Source organism: Kryptolebias marmoratus, linkage group LG10, assembly GCF_001649575.2.
Source record: "Kryptolebias marmoratus isolate JLee-2015 linkage group LG10, ASM164957v2, whole genome shotgun sequence".
NCBI lineage: Eukaryota > Metazoa > Chordata > Actinopteri > Cyprinodontiformes > Rivulidae > Kryptolebias > Kryptolebias marmoratus.
Window position 1 is genome coordinate 12866545 of NC_051439.1, and position 23351 is coordinate 12889895.

The 23351-nt window shown below is 38.0% G+C and overlaps 1 protein-coding gene across 2 annotated transcripts; it reads right to left on the bottom strand.

The window, feature by feature from the left end:
- Positions 1–1199: 1199 nt before the first annotated feature.
- On the bottom strand, positions 1200–22661 carry ppm1aa (protein phosphatase, Mg2+/Mn2+ dependent, 1Aa). 2 transcript variants are annotated; one of them, XM_037977774.1, is made up of 6 exons: positions 22284–22661; positions 19296–20149; positions 19078–19195; positions 17950–18055; positions 17763–17820; positions 1200–2716 (listed from the first exon to the last, which is right to left on the bottom strand). In XM_037977774.1, exons 2-6 carry the CDS (start codon positions 20130–20132, stop codon positions 2681–2683), a joined length of 1155 nt encoding a protein of 384 aa, XP_037833702.1. In that variant the 5' UTR covers positions 20133–20149; positions 22284–22661; the 3' UTR covers positions 1200–2680. The 2 variants fall into 2 exon arrangements, with proteins under 2 accessions (XP_037833702.1, XP_017271491.1); XM_017416002.3 differs by lacking the exon at positions 1200–2716 and adding an exon at positions 9078–13977 and having other exon boundaries at positions 22284–22659.
- Between the last annotated feature and the right edge of the window lie 690 nt (positions 22662–23351).

The window sequence follows — 23351 nt, forward strand, 5'->3', positions numbered from 1 at the left end:
ACTGGGTATAAAAAGAATATTTTGGAGAGACTGAGTCTCTCAGAAGTAAAGATGGGCAGAGGTTCTCCTGTCTGCAAAAAACTGAGTCTCAAAATGATGGAGCAATTTTAGAGTAATGTTCCCCAACAGAAAATTGTAAAAACTTTGAATATCTTATCATCTACAGTTCATAAAATCATCAAAAGATTTCAAGAATCTGGAGAAATCTCTGAGGTCAAAGGTCAAGGCTGAAAGTTGATTAGATGCAAGTGATCTTTGGGCCTTCAGGGGCCACTGCATTAAAAACAGGTCTGGTTCTGTTCTGGACATCACTGCATGGACTCAGGAACAGGTCCACAGATCATTGTCTGTAAACACAGTTCACTGTTTCATCCACTAATGCTGCTTAAAGCTCTATCAGGCAGAGAAGAAACTAGATGTGAACGGATCCAGGAACAGTCTTCTCTGGGTCAGAGCTCATTTAAAATGGACTGAGGCCAAGTGGGAAACTGTTCTGTGGTCAGACAAATCAAAATTTTAAATTCGTTTTGAAAACCACAGATTCCACGGCTTCTGTACCAAAAAGGACTAAAGAGGACAGAGCACAGTTCAAAAGCCTGCCTCTCTGATGGTATGGGGATGCATTGGCAGCTTACACATCTGGAAACAGAATCTGGACACAACATATAACATGCTCTCATCGGGATCACATCTTTTTCAGGGAAATTGCATATTTCAGCAAAACAATGCAAAACCACATAGTGACCCAGGATTGCTGGGCAGCTAGAATCCTACATCAGACAAGAATGGGACAAATTTACTCTCCAAAACCTCCATCAGCTGCTCTCCTCAGGTCCCAATGTTTGCAGACTGATGTTAAGAGATGATTTACAGTAGAAACATGGTCCTGCCCCAACTTTTTTGAGATGTGTTGCTGTCTAAATTCAAAATTACTCAGAGTAGCAAAAGGCTAGCTAAAACTGGAAAGTAGCAGAATGTGACAATAATGTGAATATAACATCCACATTTACACAATTAGATATTGTTTCTGTTACTTATATTTGCATTTGATTTTATATTTGTGATGGTACTCCTACTTGGGAGCATTTTTTCACAGTTTTGCTCATGGATGGATGGTGATGTATAGTAACAAATAAAGCTTCAGAAAACTATGTATTTGCTTTTATGTATTTTATTTTGATACAAGAATTGATCTTATTTGATCCCTTGGGGACATGAACATGACCTGGAAACTTACAGTACAGAACAGTTCAGTGTTGAAATTCGGTCCGAAGTGCTAATCCACAGTCTGTGTTGGAGAAATAATCTGTGGTCGTACAAGAGAAACAACAAACAGAACCTGCTTCCTCCAGGGAGGAAAGATTCTGCTTCGAAAGCAGCAACTTAGCTCAGCACCATTGTTTATCACAGACTGTGGTCTGTAAATAACAAAAGTAAGAGTTGTTTAATGGACCAAGAACAAAAACCTCAATTGTACAACTCATTTAACTCTTGAATCAAGCATATTGGAAGAATGGTGCATTTAAAGACTGACCTAAAGTCTTCAAAATTTCTAATCTCTTCACATAGACAGCGTATACATGGTCTCAGAGGGAAAAATTACTATTTTTCTTTTCAAAAGTGGTCCAGTACAGCTGCAAGAATCAAAATTGCTGCTGTACATCACTGCTACATTTACGAGGATTAGTCCGTAAAAATGGGATTTATCTGCAAGTTAAAGCCAAAAGCAAAATACTTTATCCAGGCTTTTGGCTGATTGGGGAAAAACTATAACTAAAAGCTTTATAAATAAAAAATAAAGCTTTGAGGAAGAAACTAAAGATGAGACTTGGAGCTAAACAATTACAAGTTAAAGGTCCAAAGAGCTTTGAGAAACAGATAAATAGTTACGTGAAAATCCAACATGTGTGCCCTCGTGTGTTAAAGTGGTTTAACACGAGGAAATTGGGTGTTGAACATATGTTTAATAGATAAAATATAACATTTTGGTCATTATTTAATGTGTGATGAACAGCTGCAATGAACTTAGTTCATGTAATTTAGGGGTTTTTTTGCACTTAAGTCAAACTTAAGCCACTAGATTTTGTTAACCTGGTTACCAGGATGATAAAAAGCATTTTGAATATATCACATGAATTTAGGGTTCATTTGTATTTATCAAAGCCTCAGGCTTCTAATTGAACACAATCTAGCAATATAACTTAAATAATTTTTAAGTCTAACTTCTGCTTTGCAGAAAACGGTCCTGATTGTTTGTTGGTCAGAGTAAGTCAATAAACTAATGTAGGGAAAACCATCTTAAAATGTGGCTCAACATAAATATGCAACTTAATGCTTATTGGCCTCTTCATTGTTGTATATTACAGCAGGCATTTTATACCATCTTCAGCCTGTTTTACCACTTTACTGAGGTTGCAATAATTGACGTTATTGATTTATTAACAGCTCCTCTGCTGAAACAACTTCTCTATATAACATTCACATGTTCAGATGAATCCCAGCAAAGCAACAGAAACCTTTTAACACTTTTTAGTGCGTTAAATTAACTTTGATTAAACTAAATGGGTGTTAAAGAACATTCCAGGTTTTTACGCGGATTCAATAAATGATAGTTAAAGTATGTAATTTCAGGACAAACACGTAGCACCAAATGTTTAACATCTTGTGATTAGTTCTTGCTTTAGCTGAAACCACGGAAGAAGAGGATGACTGGGTCCTGGAGAGGAAGAAGAGCAGGATGAAGACGAGGTGAGGCGTAGATAGAGATGAAGTGATGGCAATGCATGACATGCAGGAGGAATGAGTCAATCACTCACTAGCTGCATGCTACCAGAGGTCAGGAAAACATGCAGGAGATGAAAATGATCAGTACAAAAAAAGAGAGTTACACCTTGTGACATTAGGATTTGAAAAGAAACCCATTAATGGTTTAATGACCCGCAGACCTACGCACTGTCAGTCAAAAACATTTCCATCTCACAGCATCCCAAAGAAAGGCAAGCATGCACTGATAAAAAAGAAAAATATTCTATTTACTATAACTTTTATTGACATATTCTCACACTTAAAGAGCTAAATATTTACAATAAATGCAATAATGAAGAACATTTTTGTCTGGATTGCCAAAGGAAAGCCAAGAAGTTTCTGAAAAAAAGGAAGAAATTCAGAAAATTTTAAATTAATTTTACTCATGTCTGAGTTTCAGTGGTGTCCATTTGTGTGCCATCACATGCAGTTATGGTCAGATGTTTACATACACTCATAATAGGCATCAATGTAATTTATTTAGGCTTTTTAATGATTTATCTCTTAACACGACATGGTCAAAGCCTATTAACTTCTCGTTAGTCATCGTGATTGACTGCAGCTGGTAGATCCTCATGAGGAAAACTCAAACTGTCATCCTCAGATGAAAGAAAATTGGTTCAGATGTTCAGGAACCACCAAGCCTCTAGCCTGCGGTGAGCTGGAAACAGGTGAAACATCACAGTGAAGCCATGGTCTGAGAGGCGCTGGTCAAGAAAGAAGCCCCTGCTCCTAAAGCAACACCTTCAAGCTTGACTGAACTTTGCAGCCGCTCATGTGGATAGGCCAAACGCCTTCTGGAGAAACGTTTTATGGTCGGACGAGGCAAAGATTGAGCTATTTGGACACAATGACAGGAAGTATGTTTGGAGGAGTCAAGATGAGGCTCTTAAACCTAAAAATATTGTACCAACTCTTAGACATGGTGGTGGTAGCATCATGCTGTAGTACTGGTGGCTTGCATGAAGAGGATAGAATAATGAACAGGGAGGACTACCTCTTCAGCTTCACCTCAACAGCTAGATGGTTGAAACTTGGACACATCTGGGTGTTTTAACATGACAATGAGCCCAAACGCTCACCAGAACTGGTTTCTGATTAAATAAAACAGGCCGACATTGAGCTTCTGGAATGGCCTTCTCAAAGCCTTAACAGTGAAAACTTGTGGAATTTGCATAAAAGCTGAGACCGTGCGAGGAAACCAACCAACTAATCAAAATCACTCTAAATGCTCTGCCAAGAAGAGAGGTCAAATATGCCAGAAGCTTGTTGATGGCTACAAACAGGGTGTTGCTGAGGTGCAACTTACTAAGGGACATTTGACCAAATATTAGAGGTGGTGTGTGTGTGTGTGTGTGTATATATATATATATATATATATATATATATATATATATATATATATATGTGAGCCTGTGTAGATTAGAGAAAATCCACAAAATATAATTAATGAAGTTGTATAATCATTCCATTTGTATTAAACAGAAGCCAAAAATTAAAGCTTGTGTGGAGTATATGTAAACGTTTGACCACAACTGTATCTTTTACCACATTATTATTTTAGTCTATTTAAATCTCATGAATCTGCAATAAACTGCACTAAACGAGCAGCACACAAAAAAAAGAAAACCCACACTATTTGCTTCGAGATACATGATCTAATGATTCAGTATTGCACTTCAAAGAGGGGAAAATTATGAATAAAATATAAAGACAGAACATTTATTAAAACCTTAGCACAGGCTGAAAAGATTATATCAGTTTCAGGTGTTTTTTTTCTTTGTTCAGGTTTTTGTTTTTGTCCAAAAACTAAAAATGAAGGATGCTTTTTTTCCAACGTACAACTCAGCTGAAACGTTGATGAACAAGTTGTCTTTTTTGTTTTTCAAACTTAGGAAAGCTCTTACTAGAATAGAGCAAAACAAAGACAGTGGTAATGAGAGTTTTATTCAAAGACACATGTTTGTGTTGAGTAAAACTCACCGTAACGCACCATCTGCATCCTTCAGGCTGAATAAAAACATGTTGAATGGGCCGGTCTTCATCTTCACAGCCTTTGTTGATGAGTAACTTCCACCAGCACGCACGTTGGAAACTGGATGTGTGCATCCTTAAAGCTGAACAAGAACCCACATTTTTCTTTTTTTTTGACTCCTTAGGTTCAGCAGTGATTATTTTAGTGAGGTGAACCTTCAGTACAGATTTGTATTCCTTAAAAACGTCAGAAATATAAACAGCACAAAACATAAGAAAATCTGTGTTTGGCTTATTGTTTTTTTTTTGCAACAGCACTTCTTGGCAATAAATCTTTTATTGCTGTAAAGCCTGTTTTTTCCCCCTGAATGGTGCCACATTTATAAGGGAAATATGTCAGCACCTGTAGGCAACCAGTGGCAACCCATAACACCAGCCTGGGACCAATATGACAACGCTCACCCCACAGATTGCGGTTTATTAGAAACTATCTCCAGAATATGGGAGTGGAGAGGAAAAAATGGCCTGCCTGCAGTCCTGACCTCAACCCCATTGAACATATGAGGGATCAGCTGTTTGTAGAGCGATCGACACAACCACATTGGCTAACATGCAGCATATGCCGGTTAAAGATAGGATGTTATCCCACAGCAGCTGTGTATGGTTCTTTCACATGCTACTGAGGCCCCTGTTTGATAAATGAATAAATTGTCAAATTGCCAATAAGTCTCACCTCTTCAGGCTTCAATCTTCAATTACATTAAATGACACCAAACAAGAGTTAGTAGCAGAACAAGCTGTTTGGAAGAGAAGAGTTGTCAAGTTTTTCACAGGCGCAGCCCACATACTCGGCTCTGCTGCTCAAACTACAAATGTATTTTCCTAACAAATGTGACACAGTTTAAAGGGAAATACACAGGCTTTCCAGCGGTGAAAGATTTATTGCCAAGAAGTATTGTTTGAACAAAAAAAAAAAACTAACCTAACACAAATTTGCTTACTTTTTGTGGTAAGCATATAAACGCACAACGAGATTAGTTTCTTTAAAAATTGGCCATCAAGCAAGATATGTGCACTGAAACATGATTCACTTTGTTTTTAATTCCTTGCAGCAGGAACGAACAGCTCCTCAGTCGTTTGCCAGACAAAAGCAATTCGGCGACAGTTATTTTATTTGTTTGTTTTCGCACAATGAAATGCGAGGGATGAAAAGAGGCGGGCACATTGGGCAGCTGCGAACAACTTCCCGCCACAGCGGATCAATCAGACCCATATCTGAACCTCACCAGCGCTGACCCGCTGGCGAGGACTGACATTAATCCTAAACCTTCCAGTCAGTGCAGAGGAATGACAGGCCACAGCGTGGTGGTGTGACTGAATGCTGATACAGGCTCTAACAAGCAAAGGTGCTGATGCTAATGAGCAGATCTGTGGCTCTCTAACGAGCCTGCATCATTTGATGTCCTAATTTACAATGAGATGTGTCTCAGGGGTGCAGGATAATGAGCTGGACCGGAATTCCCAGGGCAGCAGCTTGTGTAAACCATCTCATGCAGAGGAAGGAGGGTTGGGGGGGATGTTGCGGGGGGATCACTCACTCCCAACCAGCGTGAGAGTCTGTTGCAGGGACATGTTTCCATGTCTGTAGGAGAGGAGGAGGGCGGGAGGAGAGGTTGGTACATGTCACCCCTGCTTGATATGATTGTTTGTACACACCAATCGAGGAATCGCTGCATCCAAGTGAGAAAAGCTCGTGTTCTCTGTGACAAACTGACCTCGGGCAACAAAAGCACCCAGAGAAAAAGGAAATAGAGAAGGAAAGCCCGGTGAGTCAGGGAGGAGGAGGAACCTTTAAATTCAAGTGTTGAATTTGACCTGGATTCACAGAAGTCTCCAAACCACCACTAAGAGACTCATCTTCAATCACTTTTCTGTGCTTCGTTCATAATGAAAAACTTGTTTTTACAGCGCAACCCTGATGACTTCAAAAAAAAAAGAAAAGAAAGAAATCTGGCTCCTGGTGCACTTTGAATCAAATTAACAAATGCGGAGCTCAGTGACCTCAGTGTCGAGACCATCCACACAGAGTAAGCGGCATGCCCTATACCACCCCCACCTCTTACTGCTGCGTCTGCACGGCTGCATTAGTCAAGCTCAGATGGGTTTTTCCGCCATGAGTAGCAGAGCATGACATGCACCCAACAATGGCAGGCAGATGACGAGCCGACTGGGTCTGACGACGGCCTGGGCAGAAACGGCCTCTTTTTTTTTGATGTGGAGGAATATGATTCATTACATGTGCCCAGGTGGGCTGAGATCTAACGAGTTAATTCAGTTTTAACATGCAGAGAAATGTGCAATCTAAAAACAAGCTTTTTTCCCCCCATTAATTCTTAATACAATGGAGACTAAAAGGAGAGGGAACTTTAAACCACGATTTAGTGAAGGAATAAAATAAGTTTTCACCATCTTTACCAGATACTAAAGTGACAAAGACAACCACAGGCCAATATTTAGAATTTTTAAGTTACTTACTATATAAAAATCAATAATTATGTGGTAATTTTTCTAAACTAAAACCTAGCCTACTATGTAAATAGTCAACTAGCAATTTTTAAAAAGAAGCTTTAGGGAAGGGGTCCCTAAATGGTGCACCATGGTACAGATCCAGACCCAGATCAGTTGTTAAATATCAACAAAATTAATATTTTTTTTCTTGCACATGCATTCTAGCAGTTATGGTCATTAATTTTAAGTCCTTTCAAGCTTTTACGACCACCGGCAGCTTATTCCTGTCCACAGGCTCTGTCTGCAGATAGAAGCTAGCTCACAGAGGTGCAAGCCTGATAAAACAACCCCACGAGTGAAGAAAGTCCCCAAAAGAGAAAAGTTCACGGACTAGACGGACTCCGTGTTCATTCTTCCTGCGCAGAGTTTCAAACCCAGAGGCTCTATAATCATTTTCATGTGAACCATGAGAGAAAAGGGGAAGCAAAACATTTTTTTTTTTCTTCGTTCTCCTAAAAGCAAACACTGTATAAAGACTAAACGATGATTCCTTTGGACCTTTGCTTGAGAAAAAACATCTTTAAGTGTACCTCTGCTTTAGAGGAATATCTACCACAATGAGTGGCTCTAAACACCACCAGAACTATTAACACTGCCCCCATCTGGCAAGTTTTTTTTTAATTATTTGAAATTGATGAGTCAGAAACTTACTACAAAAACAAATCTGTAGCAGGAGGAAAAAAAACAAATAAAAATAACCAGTCAAAAACTAATGCAGAAAAATAAATTAATCGTCACATTGCTGTAACAGCTTGTCTCATTTTAGGACTTTCTCTGAAGAAGAAACTTGTATAGAATTAGCTTTCTGTCAGCATATAAGTCAACTCACAGGAATCACAACAATCCAAACGGCACACAGCCTATTAACCGCCTGCCACTGAGCACCATTTGAACGTTTGACCTTCTGTCACAGCTCATGACATTATGTTGACATTTAAAGTAATCCCTCCCATGGCTCCTAATCCCGGTGGCCGCAGACTGCCCTGACCCTCCCTGAGCTCCAGCCCCTTGCGTGCCCTCGCCACACACTGGCAGAGACGACGCGAGGAGACGAACGCAGCTCTGACACCCAGGCGAGACCGTGTCACCTTTCCGAGAGGTCACATGGGCTCAGTGCTCACAAAAAAAAGGGGGGGCTTGTAAATCATCACTCATGAGTTGATCAGACTGAAAATGCAACATAAGAATACAGTACTGTCTTTGTGAAACATGTCAGGTAATTAATGCAGTTTTTTAATAAGAGGTGGAACCCAGAATCTCCTGAATGCTCCTTTAAAGTGAGAAAATCTGTCTAGTAAACACTGTTGTGTCTATTTTTTTGTTTCCCTTCAAGCTTTTCACATCAGCATGTTCATTTTTCCAACAGATGTTATCCAACTCGCTCTTTGAATCCCGGTGTCCCGTTTCTTATCTCCCATTCATCTTTTTTTTTTTTTTCCTTTCGCAGCTGGAGTAACATAACGCGGCTTTGTCAACCTAATTTACCTGTCACAGCCGAAGAAAAGTTTCACTTGGACAAAAGGCGGATAAAAAGTGATGAAATCAGGAGTACAAGATGACAACCCATTTATTTAGTAATACATTCTGCAAACTAGAAATTTTATTCAAACTTCAATGGCTAAAAAAAAAAAAAAAAAAAAAAAAATGAAAGAAAGGGAGGAAAGAATGAGAAAATTTTAGGAGCAGGGAGAAAAATGCATCTATTCACAAGCAAGGAATGCAATTTGTTCAATCGACAACACAAATAATACAATTTAGTTCAGGGAACAAAGCTTTTTTTTTTTTTTAAACATTTTTTTTCTGCCATTCCTTTGGAGCTAGAACATAATACAAAATATACAGTTATTGAACTTTGTAAAATCACTCACAGAGGCCTCGGAGAAGCATTTGAATCAACATTGACAATACTTAACTACAGCACTCTAAAGCTATTCTTGTATGTAATCATAAATAGAGCAGGTACACTGATGTATGTATGCACATCTTGAATGCTTACAAGGTTACCATGTTAAAAACACTTGCATTTGTTAAACGTATGACATCATTTGCAGTGGAAATTAAATAAGCCTTTAAGACCGAGATTAGAAACAGTGACAAGGGGAAAATGTTGTACCTTGTGACAGCCAGGACAAAGTCACTGTTCGTAGTTTAAGTACCTTTTTTTTTTTAATTAAAAAAAAAAAAAGACCAAGTTTTCAATCTGTAAGAGTACAATGTCAGCAGCATTACTCGTTCTAGTGTTTTTTGTCGGGCAGGAACTTTTAGGGGGCAACGTGAGATTGGGTAAGGCAAATCGGTGAGCTTATTTATGAGCTGAAAAAAGATCAGCGGAGTGAGGCTCGGGTCGCCCTGCCAGGGGACGAATAAACCACCACTGCTAAGGGTCACACAGTAAACACCTCAACTGAGGTACATCAATATGTACATGAGGGTGCAAGCATTTAAAATCTCTAACCTCTGCTAAGTAATCCTCCATACAAGAATATACAGGATGCATTCCAGGCAACCAAAAGTAACTCTGTAAATAGCTTTATAATATGTTTTTCTATAATAAAAAGAAAAAAAAAAGCTGATTAGAGAGATGATCAGTGCATATGACTTGTCATTTAGTCGCACACCAATCAGCTACAACAACAAACCCACAAACGTTAATCATCTTGTTGCGACACATCGCCCTTTTGGGGAAAACCTTGAGTTCTGACTTTCGCGTGGGTGTTACTTTGGCACGATCTAAGCACGGCTGCAGACCAAGCATGCTTTTCTTCACCAAACAGTTTCAGGGTAAACGTTGGGAAGCATGAAAAAGGTGCCGACCCCATTGTGATCCACCGTATCCTCTGCCAGCATCTATTCTGCTCCTCCGACTGAACGAGGGAGGTCCAACAATGTAAAATCAAGCAGGTGGCTTTCACGTCGTCGTGGCTGATTGGTGTATTTTCCTGACACGTTTCTAAAACCCTGAACTCTCTACGCAGCTGCAGAACTGAGCAAAGTGCCTCATACACTGGAATATGTGAAAGGAGGTGGGTATTGTTCAGCAGCTTCCGGGATAAAGCTGATAGTGTTCCTATAGTCACGAAAAATATGCTGTCGTTTGCAGTAGCTTCGCCAACAACATCTCGTTTCATGAGCTTCAGTACAATTTAACACTGTACACGAGCAAAACTGTCAAAGAAATCTGTTTAACACACAAAAAAACCCAGGAACAATAAAAGATCAGCACTCTTTAAAGTAAACTGCTTTAAAACACTTCCTATAGAGATCATGAGGTATTTAAGTTCATGAAAATCTATATACTGTACGTATGATTGGGATTCATATTTGTTCATTTCCTGACATGCACTGAAAAACAAACTGTTTTTTGGGGGGGGGTTATCTTAAATTCCAGTTAGAACAAATTTTCCACATTGCACAGCTAATATCAATTATTTGTTTTTCTGTGGAATAAGTTCATTCTAAAAATAGGTAAATTACCTTTTAAGGGTTACATAATTCTTTCAAAATTATCTATGGCAAGAATGCAAGACATGTTGTGATTCTTCTAAATGAGCCAACATACGAGCAAAAAAACATGTTTGTTCCACTTTGAGCTTTAAGAGAAAAAAAAATATGAAAGAAGAAAAAAAAGAGAAAAGCATAAAATGTTGCCTTTAGATGCTTGAATATCTGCCAGGTTTGCAACAAGCTGCTGAATGTTAGATAAGAGACATCTAGTGCACTTTGCTACAAGCTGTGCAGCGCAACATAAAGAGCTGCAGAACTGAAACGAGAAAAACAAAACAAAAACAGCAATTTTGTGCACAATTAAGTTTCCTTTGCTCAAACGCAGTGAATAAGTCCCGACTTTTTTTTACATGAAGTAAGCCCGGTGAATATGCAAGTCTAAAGGTGAGTGAATTTGAAGACATTTCTCTTCAGATGTTTTGGTGAAATTAACTAACGGGGGGAGAGACGTTCAGAGCTTCGACTCAGATGCCACTTCAGATATTTTTCATGTTTTGTTGAGTAATTGGTTAAAAGGAACTCCATGGTGCCTTCACTGCAATGAAAAGCATACATTCAACATAAAAAATTAAAAAAAAAAAAAAACGCTAAAAAGGCTTATTTAAGAGAAACATTTTGACACCTCTTTTTGTTTCCTTTTAAACCCGTCAGAGTTAATACTTGTTCAGCACTCATCTCCCAGATTGACGCCACCTGTTGATATCCACACTAGCGCTCCCTGCAGACCACCAAAGTAAACGCCGCGATAAAACACTTGTCCCGCAAGTTCATCCTGGAGCGCGGGGCTCATTTCTCCACACCCTAAACTTGCAGTCAAAAACACCACAGAGTACCTTTTAAAAGCCAACACAATAATCTAAATATCTGCTTCTCTTATTTAGGATTTCTTTTTAAAACACAGCAAAGTTGTCTTTTAAACTTTGTCGGACAGAAGGGGGTCTTTGGCATTTTTGCCACAAAAGCACATCAGAAAGCAGCTTTAAGAATAAAAGTAGTCTTTTTTTGTTTATTTACAAGATTTAACAAGCTACCAACCACAAATCTAAATGAGGTGAAATAGCTAGGATTGTCTTTTTGATAAGTTAAGGATTATAAATTTAGTACAATTTTACACTGTAGTACATAAATGAAACCGCTAAAAAAATAAAAATAAAAAAAATAAAGATATTAGAAGGAAATCTGTTAGCCAATCATCAAGAGACAAACCAATATCACATTTTGGCCATGGAAATAAAATTAATTCAAGCAAAATTATTTATTCCTCAAAAGAATTAAGTCAGAAATATACATACATAAATTTCCATAACAATAACAAGACAAAAATGGCAGAAAATTATTCTGAAATAAAACAATTTCTCTTTAAGAATTACATCTACTGTGTTAAATACAGATTTAGTAAGTGACCATGTTTTCTGGGAGGGGTATTAGAAATAAAAGTTAACCCACAGATCACACTATAGCAGCAAACCTGTGCTGTGGATGATGTGGAAGAGGAGAAATTTAAGTGTCACAAACCTTATGGGAGTAAAAAAGGTGCTACACAAACAGGAGAACTTGCAGCCAACACATTTGTTCTTGGTTTGGATGTCTTGAAAAATAGTCTAAAGATCTAAACGTTTCTACAATGTTTATTCTGAGATTTTGTTTAAAATAGTCAGTGCTTAAACTGTTCACCTCAAATTGTGAGACAAAGAACTTAAAATGTTTGTACCAAATACAAAAACAACACAAATTGGCTTAGTCTGTAATAAAGCTGAAAGTGTGGTTAAAAAAAATGAAATAAAATAATATTTATATGGCACCTACAGTGGTCTGCTTGGACATTTAAAAAAAATAAATCATATTTTTAAATATGACACAATGTATGAGTAAATTAGTCAACAACTGACCAACTGCAAAACATTGTACACCACTGGTAAATTCAATTATGTGCCAACTCAGATTAATTTAAAGTTCAAACGCGATAACAGCGTCTATTTTCTTTTATCCAAAGCTGTTTGGGGTTAGAGAGTCTTTGCAAAGGTGGGGATGGGAGTGGGGGTAAGAAGGGGACGGACATTTCCCTAAAATCCAGCCTCTTAAGTTGTCTGAACAACCTGTACGCAAACTGAAGTCAGACTGATCTGCCTCTCCGCTCACGCTCACACACACACACACACACACACACACACACACACACACACTCACAAGGATCTATTTGCACGAATCTGTTGACATGGGGCTCAGCAACAAATACCTCTCAAAAATGGAAGAAAAATGTTTGGTTTTCTACCTCATGCTGTCAAATTGACGCTATTGTTTGAGCATCTACAGAAAACTGCTTACTAAATTAAAACAAAACCAGAAAAAAAGAAATAGTTAGGATTTATGTGGTTTGATATAGAGAGCTTACTGTGCTGTGAACTATACAATTTACCCGTTTCTTGAGAGCATAGACTAACTGGGGAGAAATAAAAGACAGTGGAGGAAAAAAAATAAAATAAAATAAAGTAAAAGCGCAGAGACATTGTGCCTGGAGGACAAGCGGTAATATTCACTGAATAAACATCTGAATTCCAGAAGAGCAGGAAAAGGCAGATAGTGCATAAAAAGTTCTCTTTTTCCCATTTCTTTCATTTCTTTTTTTTTTGCCTTTTTTTTTTTTACTTAAAATCAAGCTGCGTTAAATACAGGCTGTTTGTACAGGACAATTGCACTTCACAAAAACAGAAATATACAAACACACAAGGAAATGTGAATCAAATTAATTACAGCAACAAAAAAAATATACTATTTAAGCAGATTATTTCAACAAAAAGAAAACAACTTTGTGGACTCACTTGTTGAGGATTACTTTAGAGAAGAATATTAAGGAGGGTGAACAAAAAAGGGGAGACAAGACGGTGGGGGATCCTGAACTCCAGAGTGGACTGGTGCTGCACTATTCCTGGTTTGTGTGCATGCAACTCCTCCTCCTCCTCTTCCTCCCATGAATTCCCTTCTTAGAAACCAAAAGCTCAGAGTGACGGAGAGGCAGACTGCTGAGCTGAGCTGCTGTGGGTCTTGAGAGGATGGTGGTTTGTAAACTCTATGCAGTGTTAGTGGTAGGAGGTTGTGTTACCACATGTCGTCTGTGGATGCAGAGTCCTTGATGATGAAAAAAAACAAAAAAAAAAAGAAGAGGAAGGAAAAACCCTTCAGACTAAGTCTGTAAACCCACCCATCAAGAGCTGCACACAGGCTTCAGCATGTCTGACATAAACTAATGCAAAAGAAAAACCTTTCAAGAACAAATAAATGAGTCATACGACTTCCCTTCCAGCATCTTCAGCGTTAGTGTAAATACTACAGATAATCTATCAAAATCAAGTATGCAACTTTCAATAAAAGCAGCAAAGCACTGCAAAAGTGACACCTGCTTTTGTTCAACCTGATATAACCTTTTGATCGTTTTCTGCTTCGACATCAATCATCAAAATTGCAAAAACCAAATCCACTATTTGTGACTCTACTTACATTTATATTTGTCAGTAAGGAAAAGATATACTTTTATACATAATCTCAAAACAAGATAACCATTTTTAAAGTAACGGTGCAGAATCGCTCAGAAAGACAGGCAGTTTAAGATCATTTTGCCAGTAGACATCTGGATATAATTCAGGTTTGATTAAAACTTTCCTCTGACTGATTACAAAGCTGAAGATCTGTTGGCAGCTCATGGTCCTTTTTTAATTCAAGGTATTGAGTTATTTTTGTACACTAGGGGGGAAATATTGTTACTTACATACGGTAGCTTAATGCTGTATTTGAACCTCTATTTTGGACCCAAAAAATCCTTTTCCTTTGTTTTTAAATCTTTTTTTTTTCCTTTCAAATCCATTATTTTAGTAATATTCCATTTACTGCATGAATACTTTCTTTGGTTACAAAAAATGTATTGCTTTTTTGTTCCTTATAAATCGCAAATTTGTCAATTTCGCAAACAGTGCCTTTAGACTAATGTTGTGCTTTAACCAAAACAAACCTGCTGATTGTGTTTTTGTGCGAAGCAGATGTCTGGAGAGATTTGTTAAACAGCAGATAAATGCCTGAGGGGTGACATAAAAGCTGCCAGAGATGTTTCAATCTAGGTCTCTGTGTACTCAAAATTTCATTATTAAGATTGGGCTTGTTCAGAAAAATTGCCCCATATTCTTGTGGTAAAGGGTACAGCTCCTTCACTATTATTGTCCTCCCTTTGTTGTCAACCATAAGGAAAAAAGGCTGAATTCAAAGAAAATGTTTGAACAGTTTAACTGGGATTATTTGGGGGTCCAGACATGATCATTTTCCTCAGACAGATAATGTGTAATCCCACAGAGAGGTTACAGATAGAGAAACATTAAGTACTTTAATGGGTTAACCTACAGGAACGGCATTGTTGATGATGTCTAACATCTTTTCTTGCAGATTTTAAACACGTTGTGTGCTGTACAATACTTCCTGTTCATATTTTATCTTGGGCAACAAAAATTTGTCAAAGATTAACATCTTTGTCTTTAAGAGATTAAGATCTGATGCTCCAAGATATAATAGCAGAATTGCATACAGAGCCTGATAAGAATTTACAGCTTCTTGCAGCACTCAGGCTTTACAAGACTGAGCAGGTTTAATCACAGAAATTGTAAAAAAAAATGAACCACAACGGAACGCAAAGAGATTTTTCTGTCAAACCAAGAAACAAGACCAGATTAACAAGTTAGACTATGGCAACAAGATCCAGGAAAAGCAACACAACAAAAGGAAACAAACGTTTTAGTGTCACTCAAACTTCTTTAAACTGAATATATACAAAATTAATAAAATACCAGGAAGCATGGTTCTGACAAACTTGATCTCTGAGGCAACTTTATTTTGCATCAACAGCTACACGAGCGCTATCAATTAAAAGTACTATTTCTTAAAGTGAAAAACTTCGCATTGCAGTTTGCAATTATCCACAAATTAATATAAAACAATCACATCTGAGCTGTTTATTTTCAAGCACTGCGCTAATAAAAATATAAAATTATCAAAATTAAAGCAGTGCAAAAACGAAGAGGCCACCGTCAATTCAGGACAAAATTCTCTGTTTTTAACATATTCAACATGTCAAAAAGACGACAGGAAACCACATAAAATCAGCTGAACTACTGAGTTAACGGCCAAAGATGTTTGCATGGCAGCAGACATAATCAGGGGTATAACGAAACTGACTACGCCCACAAAGAGGTAAGAAGACAACTGACTCTGAACAAAACTGTTTCACCAGCAAAAAAAAACAACACGTCTACATAAGAAAGGATGTTGTACAATAGACTGTACAAACAGATTTAGCAGGTAAAGTTAAAAAAGAAGACAGCCAAATGAATAGCTGCAATCCACAGACAAAAGGAATCTGGTTTGTTAACTTTTCAAACAACAACATGCCTTAAAATGAAACAACAAATTAAACAAGTCTGCTTCTAAATGAAGAAAAGACAAAACTTTTTCAAAAACCTAATACACTGTGCCCATTTACTCACTCTGGATGGCATTACCTTGGGCTCCAGTACTACTGTTAGAAACCCTGGAGATATATAAATATATTTTTTGAACAGGATATGTCCTTTAAACCACACAGAAAGCAAGGAAAACAAAAGCAGCTGACTATGAGCAAGAACCGTTTGAAAACCTTGGCATGCAAAGATGCAGCAGCCACTCTTGAACCAGAGAAAAGTGCGAGTTTTTGTCAACGTGTGCTAAAACACAGCAGAGGGTTGTTTCTGAAAACCAGGAGCAACCTTCAACTGTTTGTGGAGGAGTAAAGACCCCTCACGATGGAAGAGAGAGGAGATAAACACTGATCTGCTGAGCAGACAGCCAGCTGACTGGATGCTAAGGGACGAAAAAGCTAAAACTAAAAGCTAATCCGCACAAACTGTACCTCTGATACCACCGATTTCTCCCACCAGGGTCTAAACTTCAACTTGACGGAGAACAGAAGTGATGTATATCTCACTGTACTAAGACTGAGGCCATTACTGCAAGCTGATGTCACCTTCAATAATCTACTGCAACACGAACAACAATGGAGGTCCTTTTAGCACAACAAAAACAACAATTTATCCACTGTGACAAACACAATGGGGTTTACAGTATATGATTTTCTGTAAATTTATGAAAACAATGCATTTAAATATAACAATGACCAATGGTAATATTAACCTTATAAGCCATACAAGTTCAGGAGTACTCAAGGAGTTGTAATAATTAGTCAATGAGGGTTGAATTTTGTACTATAAACAGTTTAAAATTTATATAATCTACTTTCAACAGACTTCCAGACTCCACAAGCAACTTAATGAAGCTCGTTCTGTACTTCAACTTTCATATACAAGTATGAAAATAACAAATTTTTAATGTCAAAGACAACAAGAGATGTCAAATTAAACTTTAGCTAACACAATAAGCTATCTGTAATTTTGACATTTGATTGCATATATGCAACATTTTCTTGGTCTGTTTGTTCAAAAACATTTGACTATTAATGTACTTTCTAAATCAGTACTTAAAGGTGCATTTTTATTTGGACAAACAACGATAAAACCTATTGGTTCCTTTTTAATTTAATTGTGGAATAAAATTAAGGTTGTTTTTTAAAAACAAAAACCTAATATTTCGAATATTTTATTAAGCCTAGTTAGGCATTTTGTTGATGGAGTCACGAGCAAAAAGACACTCTGGATGGATCTTTTTGTTGTTGCAGAGTCGATCTATTTTCCCCCCACATTCCCTCAATTTGTATCAATCAACTAATTTTATTGTTTTAGATACATGCTTAAGAATAATTCATCTTTGCTGGCCACGCATCCAAACCATGCACATTTTAAATAAAGCAGGCGAGAAAACGTTTAAGAAACAGAAATACTTACAGTGTCATCACTTCTGTATGGGTTAAGTTTGTTGTACACCGCCTCAATAACACTTCGTCTGAGTACAGGAACAAGTGTAAAAAATATAAAAGTTACTTTTAATAAACAAATACTATAATTAAGGGAGAAATAACTTCTCAAAGTCATAATAAGATTGGGATTCATTAGAGCTACAAGAGTCACTTACTTGCTTGCCAGTTCTCCGCCTGGAGGAAGGTTTGGGATGCTCTCAGATGCTAATATCCGCATAATATGAACCAAATCCGGGACACCCTCCTGCTTTTTGATTATCTCTGTGAGAAAAACAGTTGATTTATTCAGAAGGTTTGAAAATAATTTGCGTCCAAAATGCGGTTTTGCATTGGCATGTTTAAAAAAAAAAAAAAAAAGAAGCTTGGACGTCTCTGGGAAAGGTTAAATCTTGATCCGACGTTCAGACTGAACGACAGAATCTGACTAAAATGAGAGGGGCTGCTGATTTAAGTCTTTCTGTCTAAGGAAAACTGATCTAAGACCTCGCACTTGGGGTGTAATGATACATAGAGCAAAAGTTCATCGCAAATTTTAGTTTCAGGGTTGTGGTTTGGCATGTTTTCAGTAAAGCAGATTAAAAAAAATATATTAATGCACTAAAAACATTTGTTTGAAAACAGAACTAAAACGTGCCTTTCCACCCCCTCACTGAATTGTCAAATTTAATGGGCTAAACGCTGCATACCGACAATAAGAAAAAGCTTAAAAAATAATCCATCTTAAACCTAAAATTTGAACTAAAATCTTAAATATCTGAATACAAATTGCAGACTGCCTGCCATGAGAGCAAAAGAATGCAGACAGCGCTGCTTTTTTGAAAAGGTTCTGGTTTAACCTCAGAATTGTGGAGGTGGACAGGAAGTCTAAGAGCACAAAATACTTCTTTAAAAAATGTTAAAGGTTTTATTTGGTTTGTATAAAACAGTTGACTGACACGGCATAAATTAATTTATAGGTTTACGCAGTTTCAGTTTCTTCAGAGCTTGTCATACCACTTCTATTAAAGCAATTTGGTGTAAAGACTAAACACAAAGTCATCTTTTTCTTGACGGTTCAATGTTCTACACTTTGACTAAAACAATTTGAATAAAAATACTTTTATAGAAAGCTGGTTTAAAATGTAAAAATACAAGTTATACAATACGGCAAATATTAAAGCATACATACATTTCCAAACTTGCTTTTCCCCAAGCCTAGATGTTACTTGATTTAAAAAAATATGTAAAATTATAAATCAGACAATTTGTTCTGCTATAGCAAAATGCATTTTCTCTTTTCTTACCTTCTACTCTGCCCTCGAGATATTTGTCCAGCTCAGCCTCTCTTTTCACTGCTTCTGGAGAAACCTTTGGAGCCCCAGGAAAGCAAATTAACACAACACTCATATTGTCACGGCTTCCCTGTGGAAAAAAAGAGAACAAACAATACAGCAATGTAAATCAAGTCTAACAACCACCAGTGCAGCTAAATGTCAGCACAAGCTTTGCAAGATTGTCGTACCTTGTATAAGCAGGTGTCGACAATTTCGTTGCTGACTTTTTCAAGATCCTCTGTAACCTCTAGCCTTGACCTCACAAAGTCACAGAGTTCCTCATTGGCCATGACATCCCAGATGCCATCACAAGCTAGTATTATGAATTCATCTTCCCCATCGCATCTTTCTATTGCATACACTTCAGGTTCTGGAGAAACGAGCTGCTCTGTTGGGCCTTTTCCATGCACACACTTGTAGTCGAAGTCTCCCAGGGCTCTGGAGACAGCTAGAGACCCATTAACCCGCTGGATCATAACTGAGCCACCAGCATTCTGGATTCTCTCCTTCTCAAGGGGGTTGTTGGGTTTGTGATCCTGTGTGAAGAAGTGCACAGCTCCCCCTCTGCTCAGGAGACCCCGAGAGTCACCACAATTGATAAAGTAGATATGGCTTGGAGAAATCATCACCCCTACTGCAGTGGAGCCGCTGCGGTCGACACCATGCTTCTTCTCAGAGATGGTTCGCATGTGTTCGTCGATCTGCAAGAACCCCGTGCGGATTCCATTCTTCACGCTATCTACGTTGGTTTCCTCCTGTAGAGCATTCTGGAAGTCTGGGTTGCTAGTGATGTGCTCAAGGAGGTGCTCACAGCAGTACTTGGCCACCTGAGAGCCGGCATGCCCATCGTAAACGGCAAAAAATGACCAGAGGTCGAGACCATGAGGCAGACCGATTACTGCTGTGTGTGCATCCTCCATTTCAACCCTCCAACCCTGCATGCTGCTCAGCCCATACCTCATGTTGTTACCATCACCATGGGAATTGTATTTTTCCATCTTTGGTTTGTCCAGAAATGCTCCCATTGTGTCCCTTTAACAACCTGTAACACAAAATAAGAAAAAAACATTTGTGCTGATCAGAAATGGTGTAATTTTAAAGATTCTGTCATCATGATATACAGAAATAAATTCTACATTTTTTGGACAGAAAATTAAGAATACCGTAGATATTTGCGATTTTATCAGACATAAACCACCTTTAAACAATTTAACTCAGTTATAAGGTTAACAAGTCCACACGTGCAGCAACATCCAGTACTTTCACAGCAAACAAACATCTCTGCTGCACAGGACTTCTTGACTGATTTCAAATGACAAAGTTTGTATAAATATTGTGGTTAAACAGCAGACTAAACAAGACAAAATACAAAAAGCAAGCAGGAAAGTGCAATTTCAGCTTCACACAAGCTACATGGCGTGTGCACTGTGTATTAAAATGTCAAAATTTTGATTGCGGTTCTCAAGTTCACAGTTTAAAGCGCACACATCAAGTGTTTACAACGCATGTCAGCCCTGTGCCATTTAAACTTTGGGAATTGTGCTATTTTTTACTTTGGATTAATGTGTCAAGTGAACAGTTCCAAAAGAAACAAAAATACACAAATAAATCATCATGCTGAACTAATATCAGCAATAATGTGCCTTTTAATGTTCTACTTCGATGATAAATTTGTTTTAATTTCTGCAACAGCCTGTCAATATATCATGCTGCAACCAGTTAACTCCGGTTTTCACTATTCAAATTATACACAGGCATTGATCTGTAAAAATACATAACGCCCACTGTGCAGGAGGGAGCAGCAGCAGGTGCAGGAAAGTCAGCTGTGTGAAAACACACACAAGGCCTCGACGCAGCAGCAACACACGCCAAACTGCTGGAGTGAAGCAAAATAACGTGTGTACAAACTTCCATATGCCGTTTGTATACGTTGCTCAACTACCACGTTCAGCGATTTCCATGCAAACCACACAGGGATGGCGTAACATGGACTACACCTGCCTATGGGGCCCAAACTTCCTAAATAAACAACTCACACGTAAAAAAGGATTGTTAAACACCTCTTTAAAAGTAGAAAATGAAATGCAACCCACGTTTCATCAAAACAAGCTGTTCTTTAATCTGGGAAAATGATAACAGCGTATATGTGCTGCCAGTTTAGAGACTAGTGCAATTTAAAAAAAAATATCCTGTTAAAATTTGTTTGAAAAAAAGTTTTGTTCAGTAACACAAAGTACATTATTATCAGGGGAATGATTTAAACAGTTATATTCAACAATATAAACAAAACATTAAAAAATACTATGACTGAGTATTGTGACTGTATGTTTCAAGTAATTAATTTGGGGCAGAAAGGACATAATAACTGGCTGAAAGGTAAATGGTCAAGTCAGTTGAGCTAAGAAACTTTGACGAGTCCACCTGTACGAAAATAGTGATGTGTGACTGGGTATAAACAGAAAAACACACTTAATATGTCAACTGAGTTGAAACAGATATCACGTCTTCCACCCATTTGTGGCACAAGATAAGCATCTTGGAGCTGAGTTCAGACCCCTGCTCCAGTCTAAAAATAGTAGACCTGAGTACACATTATGGCTACTTATTAGGAACATTACTCGGTGTTCAACGAGTTGAAACGTCTTGGAATAACAAAAATATAGATGTATATATTCAAATTTTACATTCAGTTAACAGAGAGATACGAATTAAAGTATTTACTTGTCTTTTCATACACCACCAAACCTCAGGCCTTCACCATTCTGAACACCTATTTAGACTAATATCAGAGGCATATAGCTACCTAACTGAGCAATTTCTCGATTACCACAATAAAACACAAAAAGTCCTCTAAATCCTAGTGTTGTAAGCTAGGATGGGCCTGCTCAAACACAACCGCTTAGATAGCTGGATTAAAACCGAGCTAGATCTGTACCAAGTCCGGACTATTCTCTAAAAATAAAAAATAAAAAAATAAAAATAAACAGCCTTGCCTGTTTGCGGGCCTTGACCCTCGTCTCTTTCTACTAACTTTGACAGGCCTTCTTCGTTACCATGTTGTGTTAAGGCGAGCAAAACCGTCGGCCCTGCTACCAACTACCTGGTTTAGCAGAAGTAGCTAACTGCCCCAGCTGCCCCCCAGTAAATGTTGCCTGAAGAGTAAATATTTCACTTACCAAATAACCAATACACCAGTTGACAGCTACTCAATCTGCGACGGGGACCGAGTGTCCGCAGTTTACACCAGACGGTGTACAACGACGAAATACTGGTTTACGGTGGCTAAGCTAAGCTAAGCTAGCTTGTGAGCTAGCAATGAGCAGTCGTCACTCAAGACTTAGTGCATATAAATTGTGTGAATGCGGAGGTCCCTCTTTGCGTCCTCCCGTGATGCATTACATTATCTCAGCTGGCGAGCTAAAGGATACTCTAGTTTCTGGTGTTTTGAGGGCAGGGGAACGAAGCTTTGTGCGGACAAGCCAGGGGGGAAGCTGAAACGTCTGCCCCAGCCTCTCCACTTGACAGCTTGACAGCTAACGTTAGCTTCTGAGGAGCCACGGTCTGAGGACCCGGATGTTACAGGCTGCGTATATTCGAAAACATGACATCATTCCTGAGGAGGCTGCGCGCGCTGTGGCAGTCCGTAGTTGCATATTATGAAAACGGACCTATTTTTTATTATTATTTTAACGCACTGTCAGGATTGCTTTTCTTCATAGTCAGAATGGCATTTGTACTTGTCAAAACTTAAAACTGAGGTTTCTCATACAATATTTCTACTGGTAAAATTAGATTTCAACACAGAAATGGTGATTGTATTAGGAGACAAAACAAGAGTACAATCTCTAAAAGCTCTGTTATTACAGTGGTTGTTTTAACATTTAATAGGTAGGCTGAATATGTATTACAAATGTCCATGCTTAAATTCTTCCTAGTCAAAAATAAAACTTCAGATTTCTGAAGGAATTAATTTTGTCCACAATCAGCATTTCAGACATCTAAAGTCCCATTCTGTCATAGCACAAATATTCCTTTCATTTTCATGTGTGTTGGGCTTTCAGCTACAGATATTCACAAGTACATTATCTAAAATGAACACCAGATACGACTGAAATAGAATCTTTTCTAAAAATAAACTAGCATTTTATTCAGTGTAGTTGCTACTGGTGATGGTTTCTGTTTTATCTGTTTAATATTGAAATAGCATTCCATCTAGTCTTTATTTGGTATCCAGAGTATCACTG